Source organism: Carassius auratus, chromosome 44 (genome assembly GCF_003368295.1).
Source record: "Carassius auratus strain Wakin chromosome 44, ASM336829v1, whole genome shotgun sequence".
NCBI lineage: Eukaryota > Metazoa > Chordata > Actinopteri > Cypriniformes > Cyprinidae > Carassius > Carassius auratus.
In genome coordinates this window covers 6,070,582-6,095,404 of record NC_039286.1, presented here as the reverse complement: position 1 = coordinate 6,095,404, position 24,823 = coordinate 6,070,582, and the positions used below count along the sequence as shown (strand labels likewise).

The window sequence follows — 24,823 nt, the reverse complement described above, 5'->3', positions numbered from 1 at the left end:
GTTGAAAGTTGTGCGGGAGGTTGTAAGAACAAGCAGTTACTCTTCAGGTGCTTTGAGGCTAGCAGACAAGTGCAAAGGTAGAAACTAGCTCACTACTCACTAAATAAGGCGTGAAACTATCTAAATCAAAACATTAATTTGGCATTTGATTTAAACATAGTATAAACCAGGTGAGTTTGCAAGTTTACCTAGCATGATGGCTGGTTAGCTTTACTAGCGATTAGCAAGCAAATAATATAATACACGTTCATTCATGAATATGAGTGCTATTTTTTAATGTTTAATCTTCAGTGATACTGAACTTGCTCAGCCAGCTGTGTGTCATCATCTTACCCAAACATTGGAGTGTCCGTGCTCACTGCTCAACTTAACTAGCCATAAGGCAGATACGGCATCTATGCAGGTGAACCGAACAATGGTGTAATGATTCAGTTCGACTCCCAAGACAAGACGATGCTCACCCGACTGGCCAATAGGAACGTGGCCCCGCCCATGACACAATTCTCACAGTGAAAGCAAAATCCTGACACGAGAGCAAGAAATTGCATCAAGAGCAAAGAAAAGCGTTTCGAGAGAAACACTTTTTTTTTTTAGAGAAAATATTTTCACACTGATAGCAAAACATATATATTTGAGAGTTTTTTTCAAAGTATTTTGAGAGAGATTTTTTTTCTCAGAAGTAATTTCAAATATATATTTTTTTATGTTCTATGACAAAATACTTTATCTCAAAACTTTTTTTAGTCTCAAATATTATTATTTTTTGCTATTGGCATGAAAACTTTTTCTCTCAAATATTCTTTTTTCTCTCATGAAATGTTTTTTTGCTATCAGTGTGATAACTTTTTCTCTCAAACTTTTTTTTTTCTCTCAGATCTTTTATTTTCTCGCATGTAATAAAGAACCAAAACTCACTCCATACAAGCATAATAAACCAATGGAAACATCACTGAAAAGCTTATTTATTCACATTTGATTTATGACAGAATCCTAAATATTCCATGTTAATTTTACGTTAATTAAAAAAATGTACCCCCAAAAACATTATATTAGATTTGTAACATTTTGGATACAACTCTCATTCATTTTGAGACACAAGTTAACAACTGCACACTAGCGCATAATGATACAGACACCCACACACACAAACATTCATAGAGTAAGCACTTTGTACAGTGAGATAAACTGGTGTTTCTGAATGAGGAGAGCCACTCTACCAGTCCAACTGGTAGGCTGCTTTTCTCTGTCCTCTCTTACTCTCTCATGCTTTAAAAGAGAAAGAGAGAAAAAAGGCAGAAAGGGAGTGGTCACATAGAAAGAGAGAGATGACATATTAACCATATTTCAACCAAGAGCTTTTTGTTTCAATGTCCATTTGAAATAAAACACCTAGAAGCAAATATTGAATGATGCACCTGCTACTTCAGCAATACATTATGCAGACCAATACATCTGCAGGACAGTTTATAGTACTGAGAAACAATGTAATGTACATTTTATTGAATATACAAAATATCAAATTAGCTTCTCCAAACAAATTGATGGTAACCCTTTTCTTAGGACTAACATCACCTTTCTGAGCCATGCACTTTTTTAAAACTGACTGGTAATTTCTATTGATGTATAATGCCACTGTTTATTTTAGCAAGCAGATTTTCAGTTGCAAATCTATCAGTCTATCATTTGAGCAATAATATTGCAATTTGACATATAATTTTATTCTATATTAAAGAAGCACTACTGTAAATTATATAATTTTACCTCAGTCACTTTGGTGCATTTCTAAATTCAGAAATGAAATTCGCAAAAAACTACTTGTACAACCTTCACATCATCTAGTCATTTATACACATCATAAAACCAGTTTCTCATTCTTTTGAACGAGTTGTAATTGCTTTTGTACATTCATGCAATTGATTATGCACATTTATTTGCGGTTTCCATCAGTTGCTAATGTCATGTGGCTCAAAGTGTATCATATAGTTTTCCGTGCAATAGTCTCACCCCTCAAAATATCTAGACTTTAGTCCATCGTATAAGTCATTAAATGCAAAATGGTTAATCTAGTTGTCATAAACTGCCAAGCACTTTTTTATTTTGACACATTATTATTATATTTTTTGTACATTTGGCATGAATTGTGCAAGTGAATCTGGACTAATGAAAAGAAAGTAGATGGCAAGCCAATGATAAACCATTTCTCTGAAATAGCTCAAAGGTTCATCTCACAAATCTTCAGTTGGAAAGCATATAATGTGTAGACAGAGTACAACACAAGAGTTACAAATTCAGAAAACTGACATGTTCATTGCCACATATATTTATTGAGAGATGAAGTAAGGATTTTGAGCAAGAGATTGGCTTTTGCAGGTAATCCATGGTGTTTTGCTATTCGTATGAGTTGTTTTGAGAAATGCACTTAATGTTTTGGGAATGTCAAGGATGATTTGAGAAATGTACCAAAGCGACTGAGAAAAACTGTAAAATATTGCTGTGGCTCAAACATAAGTTTATCTTTCAGAAACAAATGTGATTTATAGCCTATAATGTTTATCTGCGATCGTCTTTGTGGAAGAGTGAGGAAGACCCAAACAGAGACTGAAAGAGATACTTCAAACAGATAAAAAAATGTGTGTGAATCTTGATGGTTCACTGTGTACCAGCATGTGTTTGGGGAAAGCACTGGAACACTGCTGGCCGATAGTAGGCTACAGTAGAAACTGGCATCAGTCCACACTTCCGTTTAAAACTAAACTCTTACTTCAGGACAAGCTGGGGGTGACAACATGTTGCAAGGCCTCAAGGGATTCCCTCAAACAATCCCAGTACCCCGAGACTGCCTACAGATGTAATCTATATTGATCAAAGTGATATGAGTAAAACAGAGGCATTGGATTGTTCAGCCCTTTGTCTAATAATAATATCCTTTCTTATGCAGTCAACCAGAGTGAAATGTTGTCAAACCATCACTGTAAAGTGGAGGCAGACATAACTCAAGTCGCTGTTCTGTTCTATATCCATGTGGGGCTTTAAGAATGACAGCCTAGAATAATGTTTCCATTGTCATTTCTGCAACATTTAAGACTGTTCAGTGAAGCGGGAACACTGTACTCCTCTGTGTGAAGCTGACTTTGTCCAGTATGAAATTGTTTTAGCTACAGCCTCAATTAATTTCCACGTTCAGTCTATCAGTAGACATTGACATTGTAGATGAGGGTTGGGCTCGTTTGTTTAGAGCACACAAGAATGCTCCCCACCTTGAAAAAAGTAGAAAAAAGTTTCACAGAAGAAAAAGCGACTAGATGTTCGTTCCCAGGGCAACCGCAAGCCCAACCTACCGCCATAGTAGAATTACCTGAATTCTTCCCACGTGACCGATCCCCGGGCCTTTCGACCAATCAGAAGACAGGACAGGTGCGCTCATGATAGTTTCGGAGGTGGAATCTCAGGTACTCTTTTAAACTGCGACGACACTATAAAGTCTTTCACGTAAGCTACAATTTTGCGTGGCATATTCAGCACCTCCTCCAGATGATGCTGGCCAAAGAATGATGTTAGGTTTCTCACAGACAAAGATAGATTATCTATTTAGTCGAGTTATGCTTAAAGCTGCGTCTCAGTGATTGAAGTCTTCGGGTACGCGCGAGTGAAAGATGATTTTCCACGCACCGTGATTTCTTCTGAGGATTCAGCGTCTCTGTTGTTTCAACACACCTTATATTTAGAGGAACCTCGGGCTGCGTTTATCTTTTTCTGATCATTTTTGTGCAGGTGAGTCGCTCAGGCTGATGATCAGGTTCGTTGTTGAGGTATGAATCATCAGCTGTAAAAGACTTTCTGGAGCTTATGGCGCTGTAAACCTGTTCTGCATCACAGGATCATGTCCTAGGTTGTTTGTCTTGGGACGTGAAGCTCATTTGTTTGGTACGAATGAAGTTATTTGAAAAAAAAAAAATTTTTTTAAATGTCATTCATTCAGAATATGACACGTAGGCCTATTAGCCCATATGATAAACGTTCTCAATGTCCTAATTAAAAGTAATTTTTATATTTCGTATGGCAGTAGACAAATGTCAGAGGTGGTGTAGCCTAACAGAGATTTAAAAACAACAACAAAAATGATAAAGCATATCTGGAATAATATATAATTGTGATTTATTGCCAAGCTATTTCTTTAAAAAACTGTAAAGCAATTTTAACATTGATGATGTAATAGCTATAGGAAACATTTTGTTGTCACGTGACAACCATAAAACGTAGTAGGCCCTTTTACACTAAGATAAAATATTATAAAGTAAAATAAAACAAAATCTTCAGAAGAGTTAAATGTAACGTTCCAGCTGGCTTAATACGATATATGTCAAAGGAAGAAAATGGTATAACCATTCATTTTAAATCAACCAACCCCATATCAACCAGAAACCAACATAAATCCAAAATATATATTTAAGAAAATGTGATCAAACACCAGTTTTAAACTAGATTTAAAAGATTTCTACAACTTGGATATCACTTGTCAATATCCATTTTATAACATTAATGAATCCAATGAAGGGTGGAGATGTAGGCCTAGCCTATTACAATAAAAAGTATATTAAACCTAATCTATTACAGGTCCATCTCAGATTACACTGTGTTGTTGTTATTCTTGAATAGACATGTTGCGTCTATTGTTGCTCTTACGTCATAGCGTCATAAGCGTGGGTTTATAGATTACAATTAAATGGTAGGTACACCTAAAATAGCTACAGCATAGTCCTTCTTCTTTTAATGTTGAAGTATTAGGCTAATTTGAACGTATTTATTTATCTGTTATTATTATTTTGTCTGTTTAGTTTTAACAATGACTGAGAAAATAGCTCCCTGGTGGAGGTCTTTCGTGGGCAAGAGGAGAAAGGCAGCTAGAGAATCTGCGGCGACCCTGGAGCAGGACCTCCGTCATCAGTCTTCAGGAGGGACCACGCAGCATCCCTCCGCTGAACCGGACCAGCAGCTCACCTCACCGACACGTCCAACCAAAGAAACGAGCAGCTTACCGAGTGACGAAACCTATGACGACTCAGCTGTTCAGCCAACTTTCAACGAGAGCTCCAATCGCCGCAATCTCACCGTGTCCCGCTCCGGACGCTTCAAAGAGAAACGGAAGACCCGCGTGAGTCTTCCACAGGACCACGGAGATGATGAGAAACCCGCTGTAGCCAAATCAACCGACGTCCTGTCAACGCGCTGACTGCAACCGCGTTTATCCGATGGGAGAGCATTACCTCCAGTCTGACACTGTTGAGCTCAGTTTGACTCATGAATGCAATGCACTTATTGAAAGTTATGAGGATAGACTTTTGGAGTAGCCTAGGTTATTCATATCACAGAGGCTTTATTTTCCAAATGTGGGAAATAAGCTTACGACATTTCCCTGCTGAAAAAATCTTAGCCTAGTGAGGCTAGTCTTTTGTAGGTTTTGAAGTGGGTTTTGACACTTTACAACCAGCCTTAAGATCAGCAACCATAAGTTGTTTTTTTCCCTGCAGGGTTACTGGACATTCAGCAGATTAATTTTATGTGAAGGAAAAATGATTTTTTTTTTTTAGCTCTGTCATGCATAATTTGCACTTTTTTGTGGTGTTACTGCAATATTTTATGAAGGACTACATAAGGATTTAGAAGCAATCATTTTAATGGTTATCAGTGCACTGTAAGCACAGCCTTATCATGGCTTGTTTTTAATGCTTGTCCATGGCATGCCACAGATTTTTCAAGGGGGTTAGGGTGGTGGTAATATCCGTCCAGAATCACATTATTATATGCCTTGATAGTCATCCATCCAACGTGTCAGAAATCAAAGCCATGTGTTTTCTTGTGTAGCTTGTTGTATTGAATCCAGGACACTTTGAGAGTAGTGATTAGTTCTCCCACTGCAAAAAAGTAGTGCAACATTTTCAGTAGAAAAACCAAATATTCTGTTCTTATATTTAGTTAAAAATCTGAAAGTAAAGATATAACAGAGAAGTCAAGAAAAGCAATATAACTAAACTATAGGCTGTTAGCTTAGCAAACAGTGTTTGCTGTAGTTATAGTAGAGTATTGAAGACACAAGCCGAATACGGAAAAAGTACTATTCAGTCATCCTAAATTATAACAGAACCTGATAATTGGGTTAAAAAAACTGTGATCAAACTATGAGATCTAATAATTTCATCTGTTATTAAGAGTGAAGCTGGTTGTAAGAGAAGTAGGCCATAGCTTCAGATGTTCAGATCCTTTGAGTAGGCAAATGATGCATATTTGGGTCTATAATGAAGATTTAGACAAGGTTTCAGTGCAATCAGGAAAAAAAATTGGAATATACTGTACTCTTATGCATTAGTTTGCTAAATTTAGATTTGGGAAGGAAGTGTTACTACATCAGATTTTAAATAAACAGATGCTTTTCCATCTAAGGCATCCATTTGTGCATGTTTTAGTGCTGAGTTCTTGTTGTCCCTGAACATGCTTTACGTGTATGTGAGTGTTTGTTATGGGTGGGGTAAACAGACAGCAATAGGTCATTATTAGAGTTACAGTATTTAAAGCTCCATCAGTATGTGCTAATGCTCGTCACCTCACCCGAGGCTGTCATCTTTAACCTCATCAACCCTGTATTACAACATTCCTTACCTCTAGAAGAAAAGTTTCTCAGAGAGAGAACCAGAATGACAACACTGTCTTTCCCTAATAGGGTGGAAAATGTTAGATCATTTGCATGGACAAATGCTTTTCTTACCATTATTATAATCAAGGCTTGCCGAGTCATGACTGCACTGTTCTTATTGAATAGAAAAACATAGCGTTGTTGTTTGACAAAGGCTACTTAATTGTTTTTAGAAGTAGCCAATTTTATTTCCACTCAATGAAATATTCAGATACTCTCTTTACTCCGTTTCTGATCAAATCTAATTCGGATGTCATTAATAAGCCATGCCTCTCTACTCTGCACACACAAAAGCGTTGTCAAAAACTACCACTAGAGAGCGATCTGGTCGCGCGCAGCATCTGTACAGCCACTTGAAGCACAAACAACTATATATGATGTTAAACAACTCATAAAACCACAGCATATATTTGTATTCTATTTTTATTATCGAAATTTGACACATCCTTTCTATATAAACGTTCTCGGGTTTATTATTTCGGGGTTAAAACTGTAAATAATACAAACTATGAAACAGCCAGGTTCATGGTCAAGAAGACAACCTCCCACTGCGCGCCTGATGTGTTGTCATTTGCGCGTGCACCCTAGCCGCAACGGGGTATACAGGAATATAGGGTGCGCGTGCTGTAGTCCAGATCAGTTCACACATAAATTCCAAACTGAGAAAAGTACCACAGGATTTGGAAAGTGTGTCACTGAGTGTTATAAATGAAACATTTATAGTGGATTATTTTTTTTTTTTACCATGTGGACAGTTTTCTTCAAGTGTTTTGATTTTTTTTCGTCACGCACTTAAAGAAAGATTTTACGCGAATAGACGTCGCGAAACCTTTCGTCCTCGGGGTTTTCCTAATTTTGACACAAGCTCGCGGTCAGTAACTATCTCTCGTGGTCAAAGGCGCGCACTATGAGGATCCAGCCTCGCGCCCAGACTGGCCTCTGACAACTTCCCCGTGTCCACAGGAGGAACAGAGAAACCAACTAAACTTCAGCTTTCCAGCCCGCTAAGGTAAAGTTGCCTTTAAAGAATACACTGACTACAGTAAACCAAGTTTTGCATAATACATTTGTACCACTACCGTTATTTCTCAGCTGGACTCTGTTGGTGAGTGTCATTTTACACAAAGCACTGACAGTAACCAGCTTTAAATGTGAACAGTCTGGTCATATTTCACAACTTTTCGAATGACACGGTTTAGTAGTTTTAATGGTTAAAATTTTGTAAGTTGACCCTTAATGGGATAGTTCGCCCAATAATGACAATTCTGTCGTTTACCAAGCCTGATGCATGACTGACTTACTTGGTGAAACAGCAAATAATATATGTTGATGAATATTAATGAAGTTCAATTGTAAATAAAAAAATTATTTCGCAAAGGCAAAACCTTTTATCAAAATATCTTCTTTTATGGTGCACTGAAGGAAGAAATTCATACAGGTTTGTAAAGAAATGAGGGTGAATAAATGAAAAAAAATTTTGGTCAGCTATCCCTTCAAGTAAACAAACCTGTTTATTTTCATATTAATTATTCATTTAAATAATATTTTAATTTTAACTCTCTTACACTGTACTTAACATTGCAGGTTTTTAAGTCTAATGTTCTAAAATTCACATGAAATTAATGAAAAAAAAATATATATATGAAAAGATATACAAAAAAATGAATACAAATCATTCACATGTGTCATGATTAGCACTGGACAGATATTATACAGCATTTCTCAACAGGTGGATATAAATGTTTCCTCATGGGTGGACTAGCACTGTGTGTCAGCATCTCCACGGGAAAGCTTTTAATGGGACTCTAGGGAAAGACAGAGTTGCTGCTGGATGAAATATAACCCACATTATGTTGGGCAGTTATATCATGAAAGAGACCAAAGGATGGATAGCTGGTACTTTAAGTGTTTTTTGAATAATGTTGGGATTTTATAGTGATGCACAAATGTGAAATTAATTTCACATTAAAATTTCCTAATGCTTGAACTTGTCCGTTTGTCATTTCCTCCATGGAGTAATACCACAATAACACAGTGTGTTCTATTTTGTTCTATTTTGACAACAATAAACATTCCTAAAAATGAACATATGAACTAATTCCTTCTACATTTCTAAGCTCTATTTAGCGTGTTTCTCTTCCTCACACAATAGTGAAGTGAAGTGAAGTGACATTCAGCCAAGTATGGTGACCCATACTCAGAATTTGTGCTCTGCATTTAACCCATCCGAAATTCACAGCAGCCATTTATGCTGCGGCGCCCGGGGAGCAGTTGGGGGTTCGATGCCTTGCTCAAGGGCACCTAAGTCATGGTATTGAAGGTGGAGAGAGAGCTGTTCATGCACTACCCCCACCCACAATTCCGTCCGGCCTGAGACTAGAACTCACAACCCTTCGATTGGGAATCCAACCCTCTAACCATTAGGCCACGACTTCCCCATAACAATAACATAACAATAACATAACAATAGCCCTGTTTGGCTGCTGGGCTGACCAGAAGTTTGAACAGCTCTGTTTCTCAAACAACAGACTCCATTGTTATCGCTGGTGCCCTTCGGCTCTTGATAAAGTAGATCTGGAGAAGTAAATCTGAGATAATTTGTATGCATGTTCCTTTTACAAGTCAAGTTCACAGTTTTATTTGTTAGAGATGGCCCTAGTTCAGGGTTAAATGCAGTTTCTTCAAAAGATGATCTTTGGAACCTCTCACTAGCCATTGTGGAAGCAGGAGATTGGGTTTCCTAAAAGAGAAGGGAGGGTTCCTGTCGGGTGCATCTGTGATGGACAGGCTTCCTGCCAAGAGGAACATGTGGAGATAGAGGGGGTGTGGGGAGATCGCTTTGTCATGTCAAAATCTCTGTGAAGCGCTGAAAAGTTCTTGGTGTTCTTTAACACTTGTGTTTAGCTGGAGCTCCAACTGTAAGTCAGCATTTACAAAATACATTTACATTTAAAATAAAATGTGTGGACAATAATTTAATTGAATTGTGTATTATTTGATTTAATATTTATTAATGTAAATTTCTATAATTAAACTATACATTTTGCTAAATTATAATATACTTTTCAGAAAATTTGTTAGACCTATAGTAGACCACCTGGGAATATGATCACGCAATATTTATCTTGTTTTGTATTTTTTGTATTTATAATTTTTATTGTAATGTATTTCATTATTTTTTGTGCTATTTTTTTTGTATATCTTAAAGATGTAGGCTAAACATTGTGATCTTTTGACTTGACTGACTTTTTAATATTGCACGTATCAGAAATATATATTTCTGACAGTTAATACTCTTTCCTTTTATTTTTATATATTTGTCTGTACTGCACTGTTGTTCTTTTTGGACCATGTTTGCTGATCAAGTTTATGCTGTATAAGAAAACTAGGCAAAGTACAAATATATATATATATATATATATATATATATATATAACACTATATATACAGTGAAAAGTTTTTTAACAGTAAGATTATATTTTTTTTAAGAATTATTTTCGGTTCACCAAGCCTGCATTTATTTGATCCAAAATACAGCAAAAGCAATACTTTTATGAACTATTATAATATTATAATTTTTTATATGATATAAAATTTTTTATTTATTCCTGATTTCAAAGCTGATTTTTTTTGCATTATTACTCCAGTCTTCAGTGTCACATGATCCTTCAAAAATCGTTCTAATGTTCTGATTTATTATTTTTATTATTATTATTATTATTATTATTAATAATATTTAAACAGCTGAGTGCATTTTTTCAGGATTATTTGATGAACAGAAAGATCCAAAGATCAGCATTTATCTGAAATTAAATGCTTTCATAACAATTGCACTATACCATTCAAAATCTTGGAGTCTGTTTTTGAGTGGGTGGGGGTAGGGGTTATAGAAATAGAAAATAGAAATTAATACTTTTTATGTAGCAAGCATACCTTAAATTGATAAAAGGTGATGGGAAATACATTTATAATGTTACAAAAGATTTCTATGTCAGATGAATACTGTTCTTCTGAACTTACTGTTCATAAGTGAAACCTGAAAAATGTCCCTCAGCTGTTAGCTGTTAATAATAATAATAAATGTTATTTGAGCAGCAAATCAGAATTTTAGAATGATTCAAATGTAATAGTACATTTAATTATGTCATCTTTGAATATATAATTATAATATTAATTTTGTTTAATAATAATAATTTAAATAATCTCTGTTAGGTCAGACAGAGAGGTCAAATCATGTAAATAGTGCTATCCGGAGGGCAAGTGTCACAGCTCCCAGTTTGTGTTTCAATATATGACTGTTTTTTCAGGTTCTTGAGCAATGTCTGTCCCTCCTCCTCCACCTCCACCACCTCCACCTTCTAAAGCTCCTGCACAAGTGAGTTCCATGCACACACACATTCACAGACAGCTATTATTGTAATATAGTTCATCAGAATGTGTGCATATTGGCTCTGTCTTTTTCCATCTGTTTCTCTGTCTGTCTTTCTCTTCGTTCCCGTCATGCAGTTCCTCCTGGCTAGATATGCATTATAAATTAGAGATAAAATTACACTCAGAGGCATATACAGCACAGGTGTCACATGTTCAGATTTGGCTTTCTGTTTGAATGCATGTGCACACAAATTACATCTTTGAACAAGTTAAAATGCACGTTAAAGGGATAATTCAACCTGTACTGAAAATGATGAAACATTTACTCACCCTCATGTCTTTTTAAACCTGTATGAAAAAGCAAAAGAAGTTATTTAAAAATATCCAAGCCATGAAATTGTTGTTTTGGACTCCTATGAGTTTCATTATATGGATAAAAACAGATGAATCAGTCTTCATTCAGTCTTTAGTCATGTTAAAATTCGGTACCTGATTAGATTAGACCAATTTTCACTAGTTTGAGTTTTGGTATATCATGGATACTGTGAAAAAAATCTAAAGAAAACTAAAGGCACAGTGAAACTCATTACAACTTCACAACACTAAGAAAGTTTAATTTTTTTCGCTCTTTCTTTTACAGTCACGGACAGACCCTCCTAAACTCCAGTGTTCTGAGGGTGGAGGTCGCAATGCTCTCCTGTCTGACATTCAGAAAGGGACAAGGCTGAAAAAGGTCAAACAGGTCAATGACAGAAGCGCACCAGTCTTTGACAGTGAGTCAAAATCTAATTTATTAACATAAGCCCAATTCTTTAACGCAGATCAGGTGAAATTAGTCACTTGGCTACAATCCATCTGTTTGCAAGCATGGGAAATATGAATACTAAACTGATATGATTTCAGGTTCATTTCCTGATTATCTTATTTTGCAGTCGAAAATTAATATCTGCTGTATGATGGCAACACTATTAAAAACTTTATTAATGTAACCATCGCTACCAGCAATGCATTTTCAATGATTGGATATTAAAGATGAGAGCATTGTGTCAGCATGAGAACCTTTATTGAATTTCTCTCTTGAGAAGTTTGAGAAACAGTACAAAAGAGTAAGTATGAGGAGAAAACCAGGTGTCAGAGGAAGTCTGAGTGACTGATAAGTTGTTAGGATTTATCAGTGTAAGTGCTATATTTGAAATCAAGGTCCATAGCCACTGGGTTCTCACACTTCAAAGCACTCACGTGCAGACTAAGACACATATGCTTTCTATCTATATATGGAAATGCACAGCGGCATATAAAAGGCCAAGACCTCAGGAAGTGCTGGAGTGAGGATCACACAGAAAGTGGAGGGTGACAATGCTCCTCATCTTCCTCTTTATTACAAAGGACAACAGTATTCTTTGTGCTCAGGACATGCCATGTTCATGAATAAGTCATTGGCTCACTTCAGCTTACTGTTCCTGTTTATGCATCACTTTTTGTCTTGAGTCTGTTTGCTTTATGTGACTGAAAGTAGGATGTTCTTGGGCAGCTTTTATTGGTGCTGGAAAAGGTTATTATTATAAGAGGAGCTATTAAGATGACAAAAAACTAGATATTGAAACTATATTTTAATTTGCAACTGTAGTCTATAACTTTCATTTCATTTATTGTATCAAAAAAGACATTTTGTAAAAAAAATTTTTTACACTTCATGGATCTAAGTCATGTTGTGTCATGTTAAACATTATTTAACTATGCTAAAATTCACTACCTGACAAGATTAGACCATTTGATGCCTCTACTTTTATCCTTTCGGAGCTCCTCCATGGGACTCGAGACCGGTGAGTGGCGCAGGTGTCACTCATCATCATTTACTCCACCGGCCTCGTATATGAATACAAATCCAGTCTGAGTTATTTTAAAATTTGTCTTTGATCTTTCAAGCTGTTTGATGCCACTCAGCGGGTGTTGCACTGCATCAGTCCAAGAGAATTTTAATAAAAAGCTATCCCATTAAAAAAAGTGTCTCACATGGCTCTGGGGGGTGAACAAATGCCTCCTGTAGTGAATCGATACGTTTTTGTAAGAAAAATATCCATATTCAAAACGTAATAAACCCTTTAATATAGCATGCCCTCACAGTTGTAAAACGGAAGCAGCTCTGGGACGGTCAGCATTGTGCATACGCCAAAACCAACATTTGTTAACAAGAGTAAAGGAAGCAAAGTTTCCCTACTTAAGCAAAGGAAATCCAGTCTCATCTTGGCTTTTATCAAAATCCTCCGACATTCTTGTTTACAAATACTTGTTTTGTACTTCTAATTAGTGACCGTTGTTTTTATTTCTCTTCTGCATTTCCACGCTGACCTCATACATCACCCCCCCCCCCCCCCCCCGAACTGATTCATTTACTGTCAACTGTGAGCGCAAGCTAGATTAAAGTGTTTATAACATTTTGAAAATTGATATTTTTCATGCTCTACTAGGTGGAATCACAATAAGCATAATGGTGATGTATGTATTTTTGCAGAACCTAAAGTGAAAAGTGTGGATGACAGTGGAAGAAATGTGGCTGCTGGAAGCTCTACAAACGCAGCAGGATCTGCTCCATCTGCAGTGGGCACAAGTGGACTGTTTGCCGGGGGATTTCCTGTACTCAAACCACCTGGACAAAGAGACCAACAGCCGCATCAAAACCCAGGTATTGAAGTCAGATCTGTTTATTCTCAAGCCTTGAATAACTTTTGAATTTCTTTTTGATGTGGCGTGTATGTGTTTCAGTGTCTCGTTCCGGCTCTACCGCAAGCCTGAAGCAGCCTCTCTGCAACCCTCCATCTCAGGGAGATGGGTTCAGAGGAAGTGCACCTGATCTTTCCCCCTCCCAAAAACCTTTGGAAAGAGCCTTCACACTGTCTAAAACTCAGTCTAATTCCTCATACACCGCCCCTTCCTCTGCCCCTCCACCTCCTCCTCAGGAGCGGCCCTGTAATAGACCACCTCCTCTCACTACCGGCCTGCCCCCACCCCCTCCTCCTCAATCGGCAAAACCCACTAGGCTAAAATCACACTCCATTCCAATGACTATGACTCCGCCTCCTCCACTGCCTCCCTCGGTTCCTCCGTCCTCACTTCCTGATAGATCGTCTGGGGTCTTCTACCCTCCGCCCCCTCCACCGCCTTCATCAATCCCTTCATCCTCGCTCCCTGACAGGTCATCTGGGATCTTCTTCCCTCCACCACCTCCATCAGTCCCTCCATCCTCTCTTCCTGACAGGTCATCTGGGATCTTCTGCCCTCCTCCACCACCTCCGTCAATCCCTCCATCCTCGCTCAGTGACAGGTCATCTGGGATCTTCTGCCCTCCTCCACCACCTCCATCAATCCCTACATCCTCGCTCCCTGACAGGTCATCTGGGGTTTTCTTCCCTCCACCTCCTTCTCCACCACCTCCGTCCTCGCTCCCTGACAGGTCGTCTGTAGTCTTCTTCCCTCCGCCCCCTTCTCTTGACCCTTTAGGGCCTCCTGACCCAGCTTCTCTTCCTGATTCGTTTGCATGCAGTCACCCCTCCTCAGCACCTCCTCCACTACCTCAGAAAGTACCACCTTTGCCACGACGACCCCCTGCATCGACACGCTGTTCAGGTAGATGACTAATGACCTTTGTAATGTATATTATATACACATTTTAATATAAGGTCCCGTTTTTTCGCAGCTTTGATTGTTTTTGAAGCCTTGATTGTGTTTACAGTGTGCAATATAACATGTGTTCATGTTTCGCGTGTAAAAAAACACAATTCACAGCTGTGTATACAGCTGTTTTCACTGTCCTAAAAACGGGCTGATGACTTCCTTGTTCTATAAAGTCCCTCCTTCAGAAATACGTAATGAGTTCTGATTGTGCCAGCAGTTCCTGTGTTGTGATTTGACACCAGCTTAGAGCAGGCTGACCTGTCAACGCAATTGGACTAGATTTGGACTAGTTTTGAGAAGCAAGTGGGGCATGGAGCATGTGTTGGAGATGTACTTATAATCACAGGAGCGTTTTTACTGACGAGATGCGCATGAAAATCGCATTTGTTTTTTTGCACAGCCCTAACATCTAGATACCAAAGCTAAACAGCGTTGCCCTTTGTGTAATAAGTTACAGAAACTGTTAAACGCACCAACTTAAATAATAAAATACACTTACCGGTTGTGGTCCATAAACAACGCCTTCTCCAGACAAAGAGGGAACTGCTCCATCTTTCAAGAATAATATTTGTGCGAATCCGGAATTAAACTGATCGAGATTGAGGAAGCTGTCCTCAGCAAAATGTGCTGCACATAGTTTTACATGTGGATTATAATTTTCGGGAACAGAGATAGACATAAATTGTAATCATTAATCTCCAAGTACAGCGTCTCTGGGAAGCCCAAACAAAGATGATCGGACTCCGAAATGAAAATAACAGCGTTTCGATGACATGGCGACAAACACAAACGCAACTCTTCCTCTTCTCCGTCGGAGCGCAACAAGGCCCCCCCTGTTTGTGTATTCATGTGGGCGGAGGTTAATCAAAAAACTAGTTTAGAGACGTCATTACTGCAGGAACTAGAGGGATGTAGTCCAAACGGGTCGTTCGTTGTAGGCGAATTCTGTTAAATAAAATATCTCGCTTGGCATTGAACTTTGAGCTTTAGAATTTTACAGATATTATTTATACTCTAACGACATCATTACACACTAACTGAAGTTTAAAACATGGGATCACAAAGAACGGGACCTTTAATATATTTTAAAATGTAATTTATTCCTGTGATGACAAAACTCCAGTCTTCAGTGTCACATGATCCTTCAGAAATGTCAGAACAAAAAACTTAAATGAAAACATAACTGAGATAAATTATAGTCATTTATTAAGACTTTTGGATTGACAGGTGCTCCACGGATGGCTCCACCCCCTGTTCCCCCGGCTCGATCTCCTAACACTGAACTCTCCAGTAGGATCCCACCCCCTTCTCCTCTCCCACAGTCAGCTCCGCCCAGCTCTGTACGCAACGGACACCTGCACAGCTTAGGTGAGACTGCAGGTTGTCTTTAATGATGAAGCTAAACGTCTAAATTGGCTAGCATCTAATGAACAGCAACAAGCACTTACACTAGTAACGAAACAGTGAAAATATGATTTGCTAATAGTGTATTTGCATGTTTGTGTTTGTGCATATGCAAAGCACATTAATTTAACATTGCATTTCAGTTTTTTTTACTTTCTTTGTCTGCTTTTCAGATGACTTTGAAACTAAGTTTCACTTCCATCCGATTGAGGACTTCCCCCCTCCTGAAGAGTTCAGGCCCTTCCCACGTATCTACCCCAGCAAAGAGAACAGAGGTACAACAACCTCTTTGTGTGTGAGAGTGTGTGTGAGCAAAGGTGAAGTTTCTGTTCAATTACACTGCTCACAATGTTGCCTCTGTTCATTTAGACAGGCTTGAGACAGATGATCTGTATATATAATATATTTGTACAATTGTAATACTGCATTTGCTTTATACACAACTACATGTGTAATGTAGCCTAGCTTTGTGGCAGGTGATAATAGGATGGGAGAAGTTTTCATAACAAATTCCAGAATATATTAAGTATCGATGTGCTTGAATTTGACAGCAAAAAATCTCATATTAACACCTTTTTAAATCCAAATAAAGCATTAGGATGCTCACACAGTGATAGTGTCGATTAAAATCATGGGCAGCACAAGTGTTTTCAACAATTATGATAATAAAAAATGTTTCGTGGGCAGCAAACATCTTCATTTTAAAATACAGTATATTAAAATAGAAAATAGTTATTTTAAAGTAACACTATATGACTGTTTATTACATGTCACGCAGGTACTGGTGTATGTAATAGCAGTTAGTCATCGATACTGGTCTAATACAGTCTGAATATAAACACTTATTATAGTTGTACCGTAGTGATTCAGGATAAGACAAACATTTTAATTGTGTCATTATTTCTGTTTTTACTGTTTTTTAAACAGATTAAAAAAAAGGCTGGTGAGCGTTTGAGACTTCTTTAAAAAATGACTGAAAACATCTGACCAAACGCAAACTTTTGAATAGTATTGTACACTGTAAACAAGTCTCTGTTTCAATGTAAAACAGTTTGTTTCAGGATCATTTATTATCCGATCCAAGATGAAACAATTGTGCATACAAAATTGAAACATAAATAGTTTTATCAGTTCCTTGGTTGATTGGTAACATTTTTAAAAAAACAAACAAACACTGAAACTAAATCTAGAAATAACCAGATTCTTATTGAACATGAACTCTTCCCATTTTGTTTTCACAGTCAACCCACAACCTCCTGCCAGGAGGACTCATTTAAGATGAAATGGGACAACATAAAGTTTGGTGCTAACTTTTTGTAGGATATATTTTAAGCATCATCCTCATCGTCAGTGAGGAACAGCAGCCAGATCTGTAGGTCAAATCAACTCACTCGAGCACCACTTTATCAATCTCATCTGCATTACCTATGAAAACATTATAGTTTGATGTAAAACTAATGGTTTTTTTTTTTTTGCCATCCACATTTCAAGAGCAAGTTTCCTCATTACAGCTGCAGCCATATTAAAACCCCTAATTCTTATATATATATATAAAAAATCGAATTCATTTTCTAATTAATTTAATGTTTCTGGAACAAAAATATTATGCCTAATAATTTTGCTTATCATACCTGACAAGGCTTTTATTAATTATACTGTCACCTGTCAACTTACCCTGAATGGACTGAAAGGGCAAATTATTAGACTACTAACAGAATAAAAATGAGAAAAAAAGATTAAAACATGGCTTAACAAAATAAGGCAAAAGGAAAGAGTGTTAAATCTATGCATACAGATCAGAGAAGTCTTGCTAACATTACTGTTTAGGGCATTAGTTTTTGTAAAAGGGAAAGAAGTTAACCACTATGAGTGAAACTGTATTTTAGGTCTAAGGTGAAAAGAGAAAATGGTTGACGTGGATGAAACTATATATGGGAAAGTAAATAAAATTACAGTATCCTCTTCTCAATGGTTTTTGTGGCTGCTGGAGTCCTTTGTTACTAACTCTACATCTAACTCATCAAATCAAGATTTTCTAATACACCAAAGAAAAAATACTTTTTTTGTTTACCCTCAATCCATGTTTAAAATTATTATTATTATTATTATTATTATTATTTACATCTGTCTGTATTTGAAATCTGTGCCAGTATGAAATGCTCTATTAAAGCTCTGAATCAAGAAGGACACATGAGAGACACTGGGAAACAGTGCCACCCACTGGACATGCTTGCAATTTATTGCTCTGTCTGAATAAATGATTATTTTACCCAAATAAACATTACAAGACATACTTGTTTCTGTGAAAAATTATCAAGCAGAGAATTAATAGGTATCTTTTCATAAACATTATGTTCAATAAATACCTGCATTTACAATACATGCTTCACAGGGCACGTACCAGCGAATAGTGCTTAGTCTCTTGGGAACAAGAACATGATATGCATACAGAAAACATGCACAGTCATTTCCAATACCAAACAAATATATACGTTTTGTATAAACATATTATACATTCATTTAAATCATAATGTCTTCTCATTCCTTTTCCCTAAAACATTCATCCACCAGCTCAGCTGTTACTCATGTGTCTTCAGTGTCACATGATCCTTCAGGAATCATTCTGATATGCTGATTTAATGCTCAAAAAACTTTAGCAAATGTTGAAAATATTTGTGTGTTTTTTTATATATATTTTTCCAGAAACTGTTATATTTATTCAGTTTAAATAAACAGCAGTTTAAAAAAAAACAGAAATCTTTTGTAACAATGTAAATGTCTTTATGTCAACTTAAACTATCCTTGCTGAATGAAAGTATTTTAAAAAATCTCACTGACCCCAGACTGTTAAATGGTAGCTTGTGTATATATTTATATTCAAAGTCAATGCATCAAACTAGTTGCAAGTGTTAAAAAAATTACATATAAGTCTGAGGCCTTTGTGTCACAGCGCTTGACTGATTGATTGATAGGAGGTATCTACACTCTAAAAACTGCTGGGTTGAAAACAACCCAATTTGGGTTATTTTGACAACCCAGCGCTGGATCAAAAAGGGACGAACCCAGCGCTGGGTTGTTTTAACCCAACCAGTTGGGTTATCATATTTAACCCAGCCTGCTGGGTTGCCTTTTTTATGGTTTAAAATGACTATATTGCAGGGTTTAAAAAAACAGAGCGGGTGTTTTTTTTATCACTGTATTTCAGAAGGAAAACTACTGTATTTAGAAAATGTTCGATATCATTTCGCATGTGCTTGATAAGGCAGCGTTTGTGAGCTCAGTACCGCTCTGCAGCCGTTACCAGAGAAACCTACCTCTCGCTCTTAGCGCCTCCTGCTGGCAGAAAATAAACTCGCAGAGTGCAGCCATGTGGGGAAACAATGCATTTCTACGTTAAAATTAACCCAAATTGAGCTAGCCATTAAACCTACAAATGTTGTTCATTTTAAATATCACTTTTACACACAAACAATAATTACCAAAAGGAAAATATTTATTAAAAACAAGAGAAAAGTCAAAAAGTAACATGTTAGAAGAAATGCAGAAAAGGATGGCATTAACAGCTACAGAGTTCATAAACAAAGCATTGAACATTTGATGAATATAACTTAAGATCAAATTGGACTTTGTTCAATTGTATATTGTATAAAAATATACGAAAACACATACAATAAATTTAAAATTAGTTAGTTTTTTTTCCAACTATTCTGGCATGACAGTACACAAATAAATCACAACATTAACTTTGATATTATAACATTTAACAGACGCATGTGTGTGTGTGTGTGTGTGTGTGTGTGTGTGTGAAAGAATGTGAGCAGGTGTATGAATGACAGAGTGTAAACTTTTCTACTAAACAACACAGAAAAAGCATTTAACTTTTTTTTTTTTAACAAATTATACACTTACAGTTTGTTTCATAGTCCATGAATACAGATCATGCATCACGGTCAATTTTCATGATCTCTTTAGCATAACTGATGTAATCATGAAGAAGCCCCATCAGCACAGCATGTGACATCTTCTACATCATCCAGGGCAGCGTCCTCCTTTAAAACCACCGCTGCATCAGTTTAGGGGAAAGAAGATTCTCCTCTCTGACCAGCATTCATCCCAGTCACCGCCTGTTCTTCATCAGTGGCCTAAGAGAAACACATTTGAAAAAATTAAACATTTAATTAAACTAACCATTTTCAGGTAGAAATATTCTCACAATATACCTCACAATATTCACGTACATGGAGGGCTGCTCTTCAAACCGATAGTTCACCAAATAATTAAAATGTTCATAATTTACTCTCCCCATGTTTTTCCAGACTCATACAAACTCTGTTCATTTTTTGGAAAACATATGAATATATTTAATATTCTCTTTTTGTGTCCTCCATTGCTGGTCTGGGAGACCAATATTTTATTTTGAACATACATGTTTGTTTATCATATAATTTAAGATGTATTCATATATAAATATCAGAATTTACTTCTACAATAACTCTATATTTATGAAGCTTGAAAATACTGATCATCTAAACTATAAATAGATTAACAAATATTATGAGAAAACTAAAAATATATTAATTTATGTTGTAAAGACAGACAAAAGTCTTATAGGTTTGGAATGACTTGAGGGCAAGTAAATGATTTTTTGTGTGAACTTTACCTCTAAGAGCGAAGACCAAGAATGATGACTCTCCAAATCAGACAACTCCAAAGTTGGTTTGAGTTCTGCAATGAAAAACACAGACATCAATGGTCTTAATGAAATGAGCACGTAATCACACTGTTGTTGCATCAAAATGTGAAGTAAACTGGCAGGAGACAACAGAAAAATTTATTTTCTAAAAATAACTTACATAAAATCTCAAGGGAATGATGATCTCCCATGTCTCTTGCTTTTAACATCTACAAAAACAAAAAACAAACATTATTTTACTCTTAGTAAAAAAACAACAACTGATAACATGAAATTATGAAGTTTACTTGCCTTAAACGATCTTTCCCTCTCTTCAGAAGAAGCTGAGAAAGCCACCTCCTCACACAAGCAGACTTGTGTGTCCTTAACTCCAGTTAGTTTGAGTTCTGCAAAGAGGGACATCAATGGTTTCAATAAAATATTAACATATACATATATACATATATAAAATCACACTGTTTTGCATCAAAATGTGAAGTTAACAGGCAGGACACAACAGAAACATAAATTTTCTTTAAAAAAAAAGTAATAATAATTTAACTTACATCAGTCTCAAAAGAATGAAGTTATCTTGTCTCTGGATTTCAACATCTAAAAAAACACACACATTATTTTAGTCTTAGTAAAAATAAAGATAACTTGATGTTATTCTGAAGTTTACTCTCCTTAAACCGTCTGTCCCTCTCTTCAGAAGAACACCTCCTCCTCATCCTCACACAGGTCTGCGACTCCTCACACAAACAGCTTCTGTGTCTTTAACTCTCAGCGCGAGGACAATGAAGACAGGAGCTGGACAAGTCTGAAATATTACATGTAAAACATACTTTTAACAGTTACCACTTCAACAGCCTCAAAATAATTATGCTAGTCTTTACTACACAATGCCGTTTCCTTTAGGAGACAAACATACATTCAGTTTGTGACGTAGTGGTTCTGGCTAAGGCAGTTAACTCAAATCACACTTCACAGAACAGTAAATTACCCACACATTTAGAAAAATTGCAAAAAACAGTTTTTCTCTTATTCTTTTTAATGCAACTCAAAATGGTCTTATTTCTTTTTCAATATCTCTTGCTTCAAAGCATGTTAAAGTAAACAACCAATAAACAACCAAAAATAAAACCATCTCATGAATCAATACACCATATAGGGCAGCATCAAGGGGACCGTTGTCTTTCAACTGAGTGAGAATAATACAATAATACCCTGGTCAATGACTCAAGTCAACATCAATAAATATTCAAACAATAACATTACACATAACACTTCGGTGTATCAAGTCCATAAGCGAACCAAACATAACCCATTAAACTCATATCACATTCATTCATATACATAAGGTTCGTTCAACAGTTCTGATGACCCTTCTGAATGCTTGTGTTCTTGACTGCTCGTGTTCTTAAATGAAGGGTTTAAAGTGGAAATGATTGATGTTTGTGTGTGTGTGTGTGGTGTGTGTGTGTGTGTGAGTTAGATGTCCAGTAGACCCATTTTTTCGAGAGTCATTGATGATTAATTAGCTTAGTGGAGACAGTGAACTTTTCAAGGCCTACCTGGAGTCCAGTGCACAATCAGGGGGATTTGCAGTCCAGCAAAACACCACAAACGCACTCAAAGTTACAGCGTTCCAACCCCCACGTAGTTCAAACACAGCTCATAAACTAATGGGAAACATCTGAACACTCGTCCACTGTGCAGCCAGAGGGACTTCTGTAACACCGTACACTTCAAGCTTGTAGTTTCATTGTCAGCGGCTTTACTTCACAGCATCTACTGTCTGCTAATTCAGCTTTCATATGGCCCAGGACACCACAAGGAAAGGAGCAGTTGCAGGAATTGTAGAACCCAGGCACTCCTCCGCAGCGCAACAAATGAAGCTTACTTAAGACAGTCATCTCCTATTTTGTTTTTTTCCCATTTTGCACATTTTAAACATCTATTACCAGGCAGTTCAAAATTCTGACCATCGATTCAGCAGACAAAGACTCAGTGGACACACACTCAACACTCACGATCACCTGTTTTAAATTGATTTGATCACTCAATTTCCTCCAGCTGACTGACTCCTCTCACTTGGTGCATTGCATTTTGGGCTTTGTAGTTCGTTTTCGTCACACTCCCCCTCCGTGGACAAGGCATCTCATAGTTCCTTATGAGATGTTGAAACATTAAAATCCGAAGAACTCTTCATCAGTTGAGGATTCCTGAAAAGAGATCAATAAGGTTTTGTCTGTCTTGTGCTTCTACTTCAGAGGCAGTTTGGAAAAACAGGGCTTTAAATTGCAAACATGGACAACACGAACATCTTCACCTGTAGATTCCAGTGCTATTTGGTAATTCACTGGTCCCATTGTTGGATTACCCGGTATGGTCCTTTCCATTTTGGTGCAAGTTTAGCAGTGAAATTGTGCTTTGCACTGGACTGTGAAAAGTGTCTCATCCATACTCGATCCCTTTCTTTGAATAACAGGTCCCGTCGATTCTTATTGTAATTTCGAAGCTGTCTTTGATGTGCTTTCTTACTACTCTCTATTGCTCTAGCTTGCAATTGTTTAAGTGATACACAGTGTCATAATGGGGTGCATTGGGTGACAGATCACAGCTTTCACCTTTCAGAAGCTTGTCCATGGGCCCCTGTAGTTCCCTTCCCAAGTGAAGTTCTGCAGGAGACATTCCAGTGGTTTCTTGCACTGCAGAGTTAATTGCAAATCTGATTTCTGGTAGGTATTGGTCCCATCGTTTATGATTATCTTCTACAAATGCCGCAATCATACTTTTAAGAGTTCGATTGACTCTTTCGGTCATGTTTGTCTGCGGGTGGTATGCTGTAGTTAATTTTGGTGTTACATTCCAACTCTCACACACTTCTTTAAAATATTGCAGACACAAAACTGTGTACCTCTGTCAGATACAAGAAAGTCTGGAACTCCCCATCTGGTTTAGTACCTCTTTTTCGGATACAGTTGCAACAGTTTTGGCAGTAGCAGTACGAATGGGGAACAGTTTCTACCAACGAGTTGAAGTAATCAACAAGACTAAAAGGTATTCATTTTGGTTAGTGCTACGGGCAATGGTCCCATGATGTCTACACCATGATCTGATTTGGTCGTGTGCTATTAATCTTCTGCATTTTACCAGCAGGTTTCCGTTGTTCAGATTTTAGGGTCTGGCATTTAACACATCTTTTGACAAACTGTTTTATATCGGACCACATCCCAGGCCAGAAAGCAACTTCCTGAATTCTCTTGTAAGTTTTAAAGATTCCTGCATGTCCACTCGTGGGTCAAGTGATAGTGTTCCAGTATAGCTGGCACAAAGATCTTTGGGGAGGAAGATACGATAGTGTGATTGATTTTCGGACACTGTTTTTTTAGATAAAGCTTATCTTCAATTACCTCATTATTTTTCCTGCTGCCCTCCCTTGTCCTCAGCCAGAGTTTGAAATATCTGCACAATCGCTGGGTCACTGTGTTGTTTCTCCCAAATTAGTTCATCTGTAATTGGAAGGGTATTCACATCTTTCTGATTTGAATACAAATTAAAGTTTGCATGGGGGGCGAGCCGTGAAAGTGCATCAGGAGCAGCATTCAGTTTCCCTTTTCGATATTCAACAATAAAATCATACTTTTGCAATTGCAGTGCCCATCGAATGAGACGGCTGGTAGTTTTAGGTGAACTCATCACCCACTGCAAAGCAGAGTGATCCGTCACGACAGTGAACATTCTGTGTTCAAGATAGTGCTGCCATTTCTCTAATGCCCATATTACAGCTAAGCATTCTTTTTCTGTTGCAGAATAATTTGACTCCGCGGGATTAAGAGCTCGACTGGCATAAGCAATTACCTCTTCTATACCTTGTCCTCTCTTTTGGGTCAGCACTGCACCCAGTCCTGTCTCACTGGCGTCTGTATATACAATGAAGGGATGCTCGAAATTGGGATGTCCGAGGATTGGTGGAGTCGTTAGGCATGTTTTCAATTCTTCAAAGGCCTGTT

At 37.2% G+C, this 24,823-nt stretch overlaps 2 protein-coding genes across 3 annotated transcripts; both read left to right on the top strand.

Moving 5' to 3' along the window:
• The first annotated feature begins 3,474 nt into the window (after window positions 1-3,474).
• On the top strand, window positions 3,475-5,530 carry LOC113062266 (proline-rich protein 15-like). Its single transcript, XM_026232000.1, has 2 exons — window positions 3,475-3,771; window positions 4,836-5,530. The coding sequence occupies exon 2, from the start codon at window positions 4,844-4,846 to the stop codon at window positions 5,228-5,230; it is 387 nt and encodes a 128-aa protein (XP_026087785.1). The 5' UTR covers window positions 3,475-3,771; window positions 4,836-4,843; the 3' UTR covers window positions 5,231-5,530.
• A 1,746-nt stretch (window positions 5,531-7,276) lies between these two features.
• Window positions 7,277-18,425, top strand: LOC113062265 (WAS/WASL-interacting protein family member 3-like). Of its 2 annotated transcripts, none has more exons than XM_026231999.1 (8): window positions 7,277-7,697; window positions 10,996-11,063; window positions 11,700-11,832; window positions 13,572-13,742; window positions 13,823-14,683; window positions 15,959-16,099; window positions 16,309-16,410; window positions 17,377-18,425. In XM_026231999.1, the coding sequence occupies exons 2-8, from the start codon at window positions 11,007-11,009 to the stop codon at window positions 17,415-17,417; spliced, it is 1,506 nt and encodes a 501-aa protein (XP_026087784.1). In that variant the 5' UTR covers window positions 7,277-7,697; window positions 10,996-11,006; the 3' UTR covers window positions 17,418-18,425. The 2 variants fall into 2 exon arrangements, with proteins under 2 accessions (XP_026087784.1, XP_026087783.1); XM_026231998.1 differs by lacking the exon at window positions 7,277-7,697 and adding an exon at window positions 9,319-9,606.
• The last annotated feature ends 6,398 nt before the right edge of the window (window positions 18,426-24,823 follow it).

Bases quoted from the DNA above. Each gene is read 5' to 3' on its own strand.
- LOC113062266 (XM_026232000.1), top strand. From the start codon at position 4,844: ATGACTGAGAAAATAGCTCCCTGGTGGAGGTCTTTCGTGGGCAAGAGG.
- LOC113062265 (XM_026231999.1), top strand. From the start codon at position 11,007: ATGTCTGTCCCTCCTCCTCCACCTCCACCACCTCCACCTTCTAAAGCT. The intron at 14,684-15,958 runs GTAGATGACTAA...TTGGATTGACAG, and splicing joins TGCATCGACACGCTGTTCAG to GTGCTCCACGGATGGCTCCA. The intron at 16,411-17,376 runs GTACAACAACCT...TTGTTTTCACAG, and splicing joins CCCCAGCAAAGAGAACAGAG to TCAACCCACAACCTCCTGCC.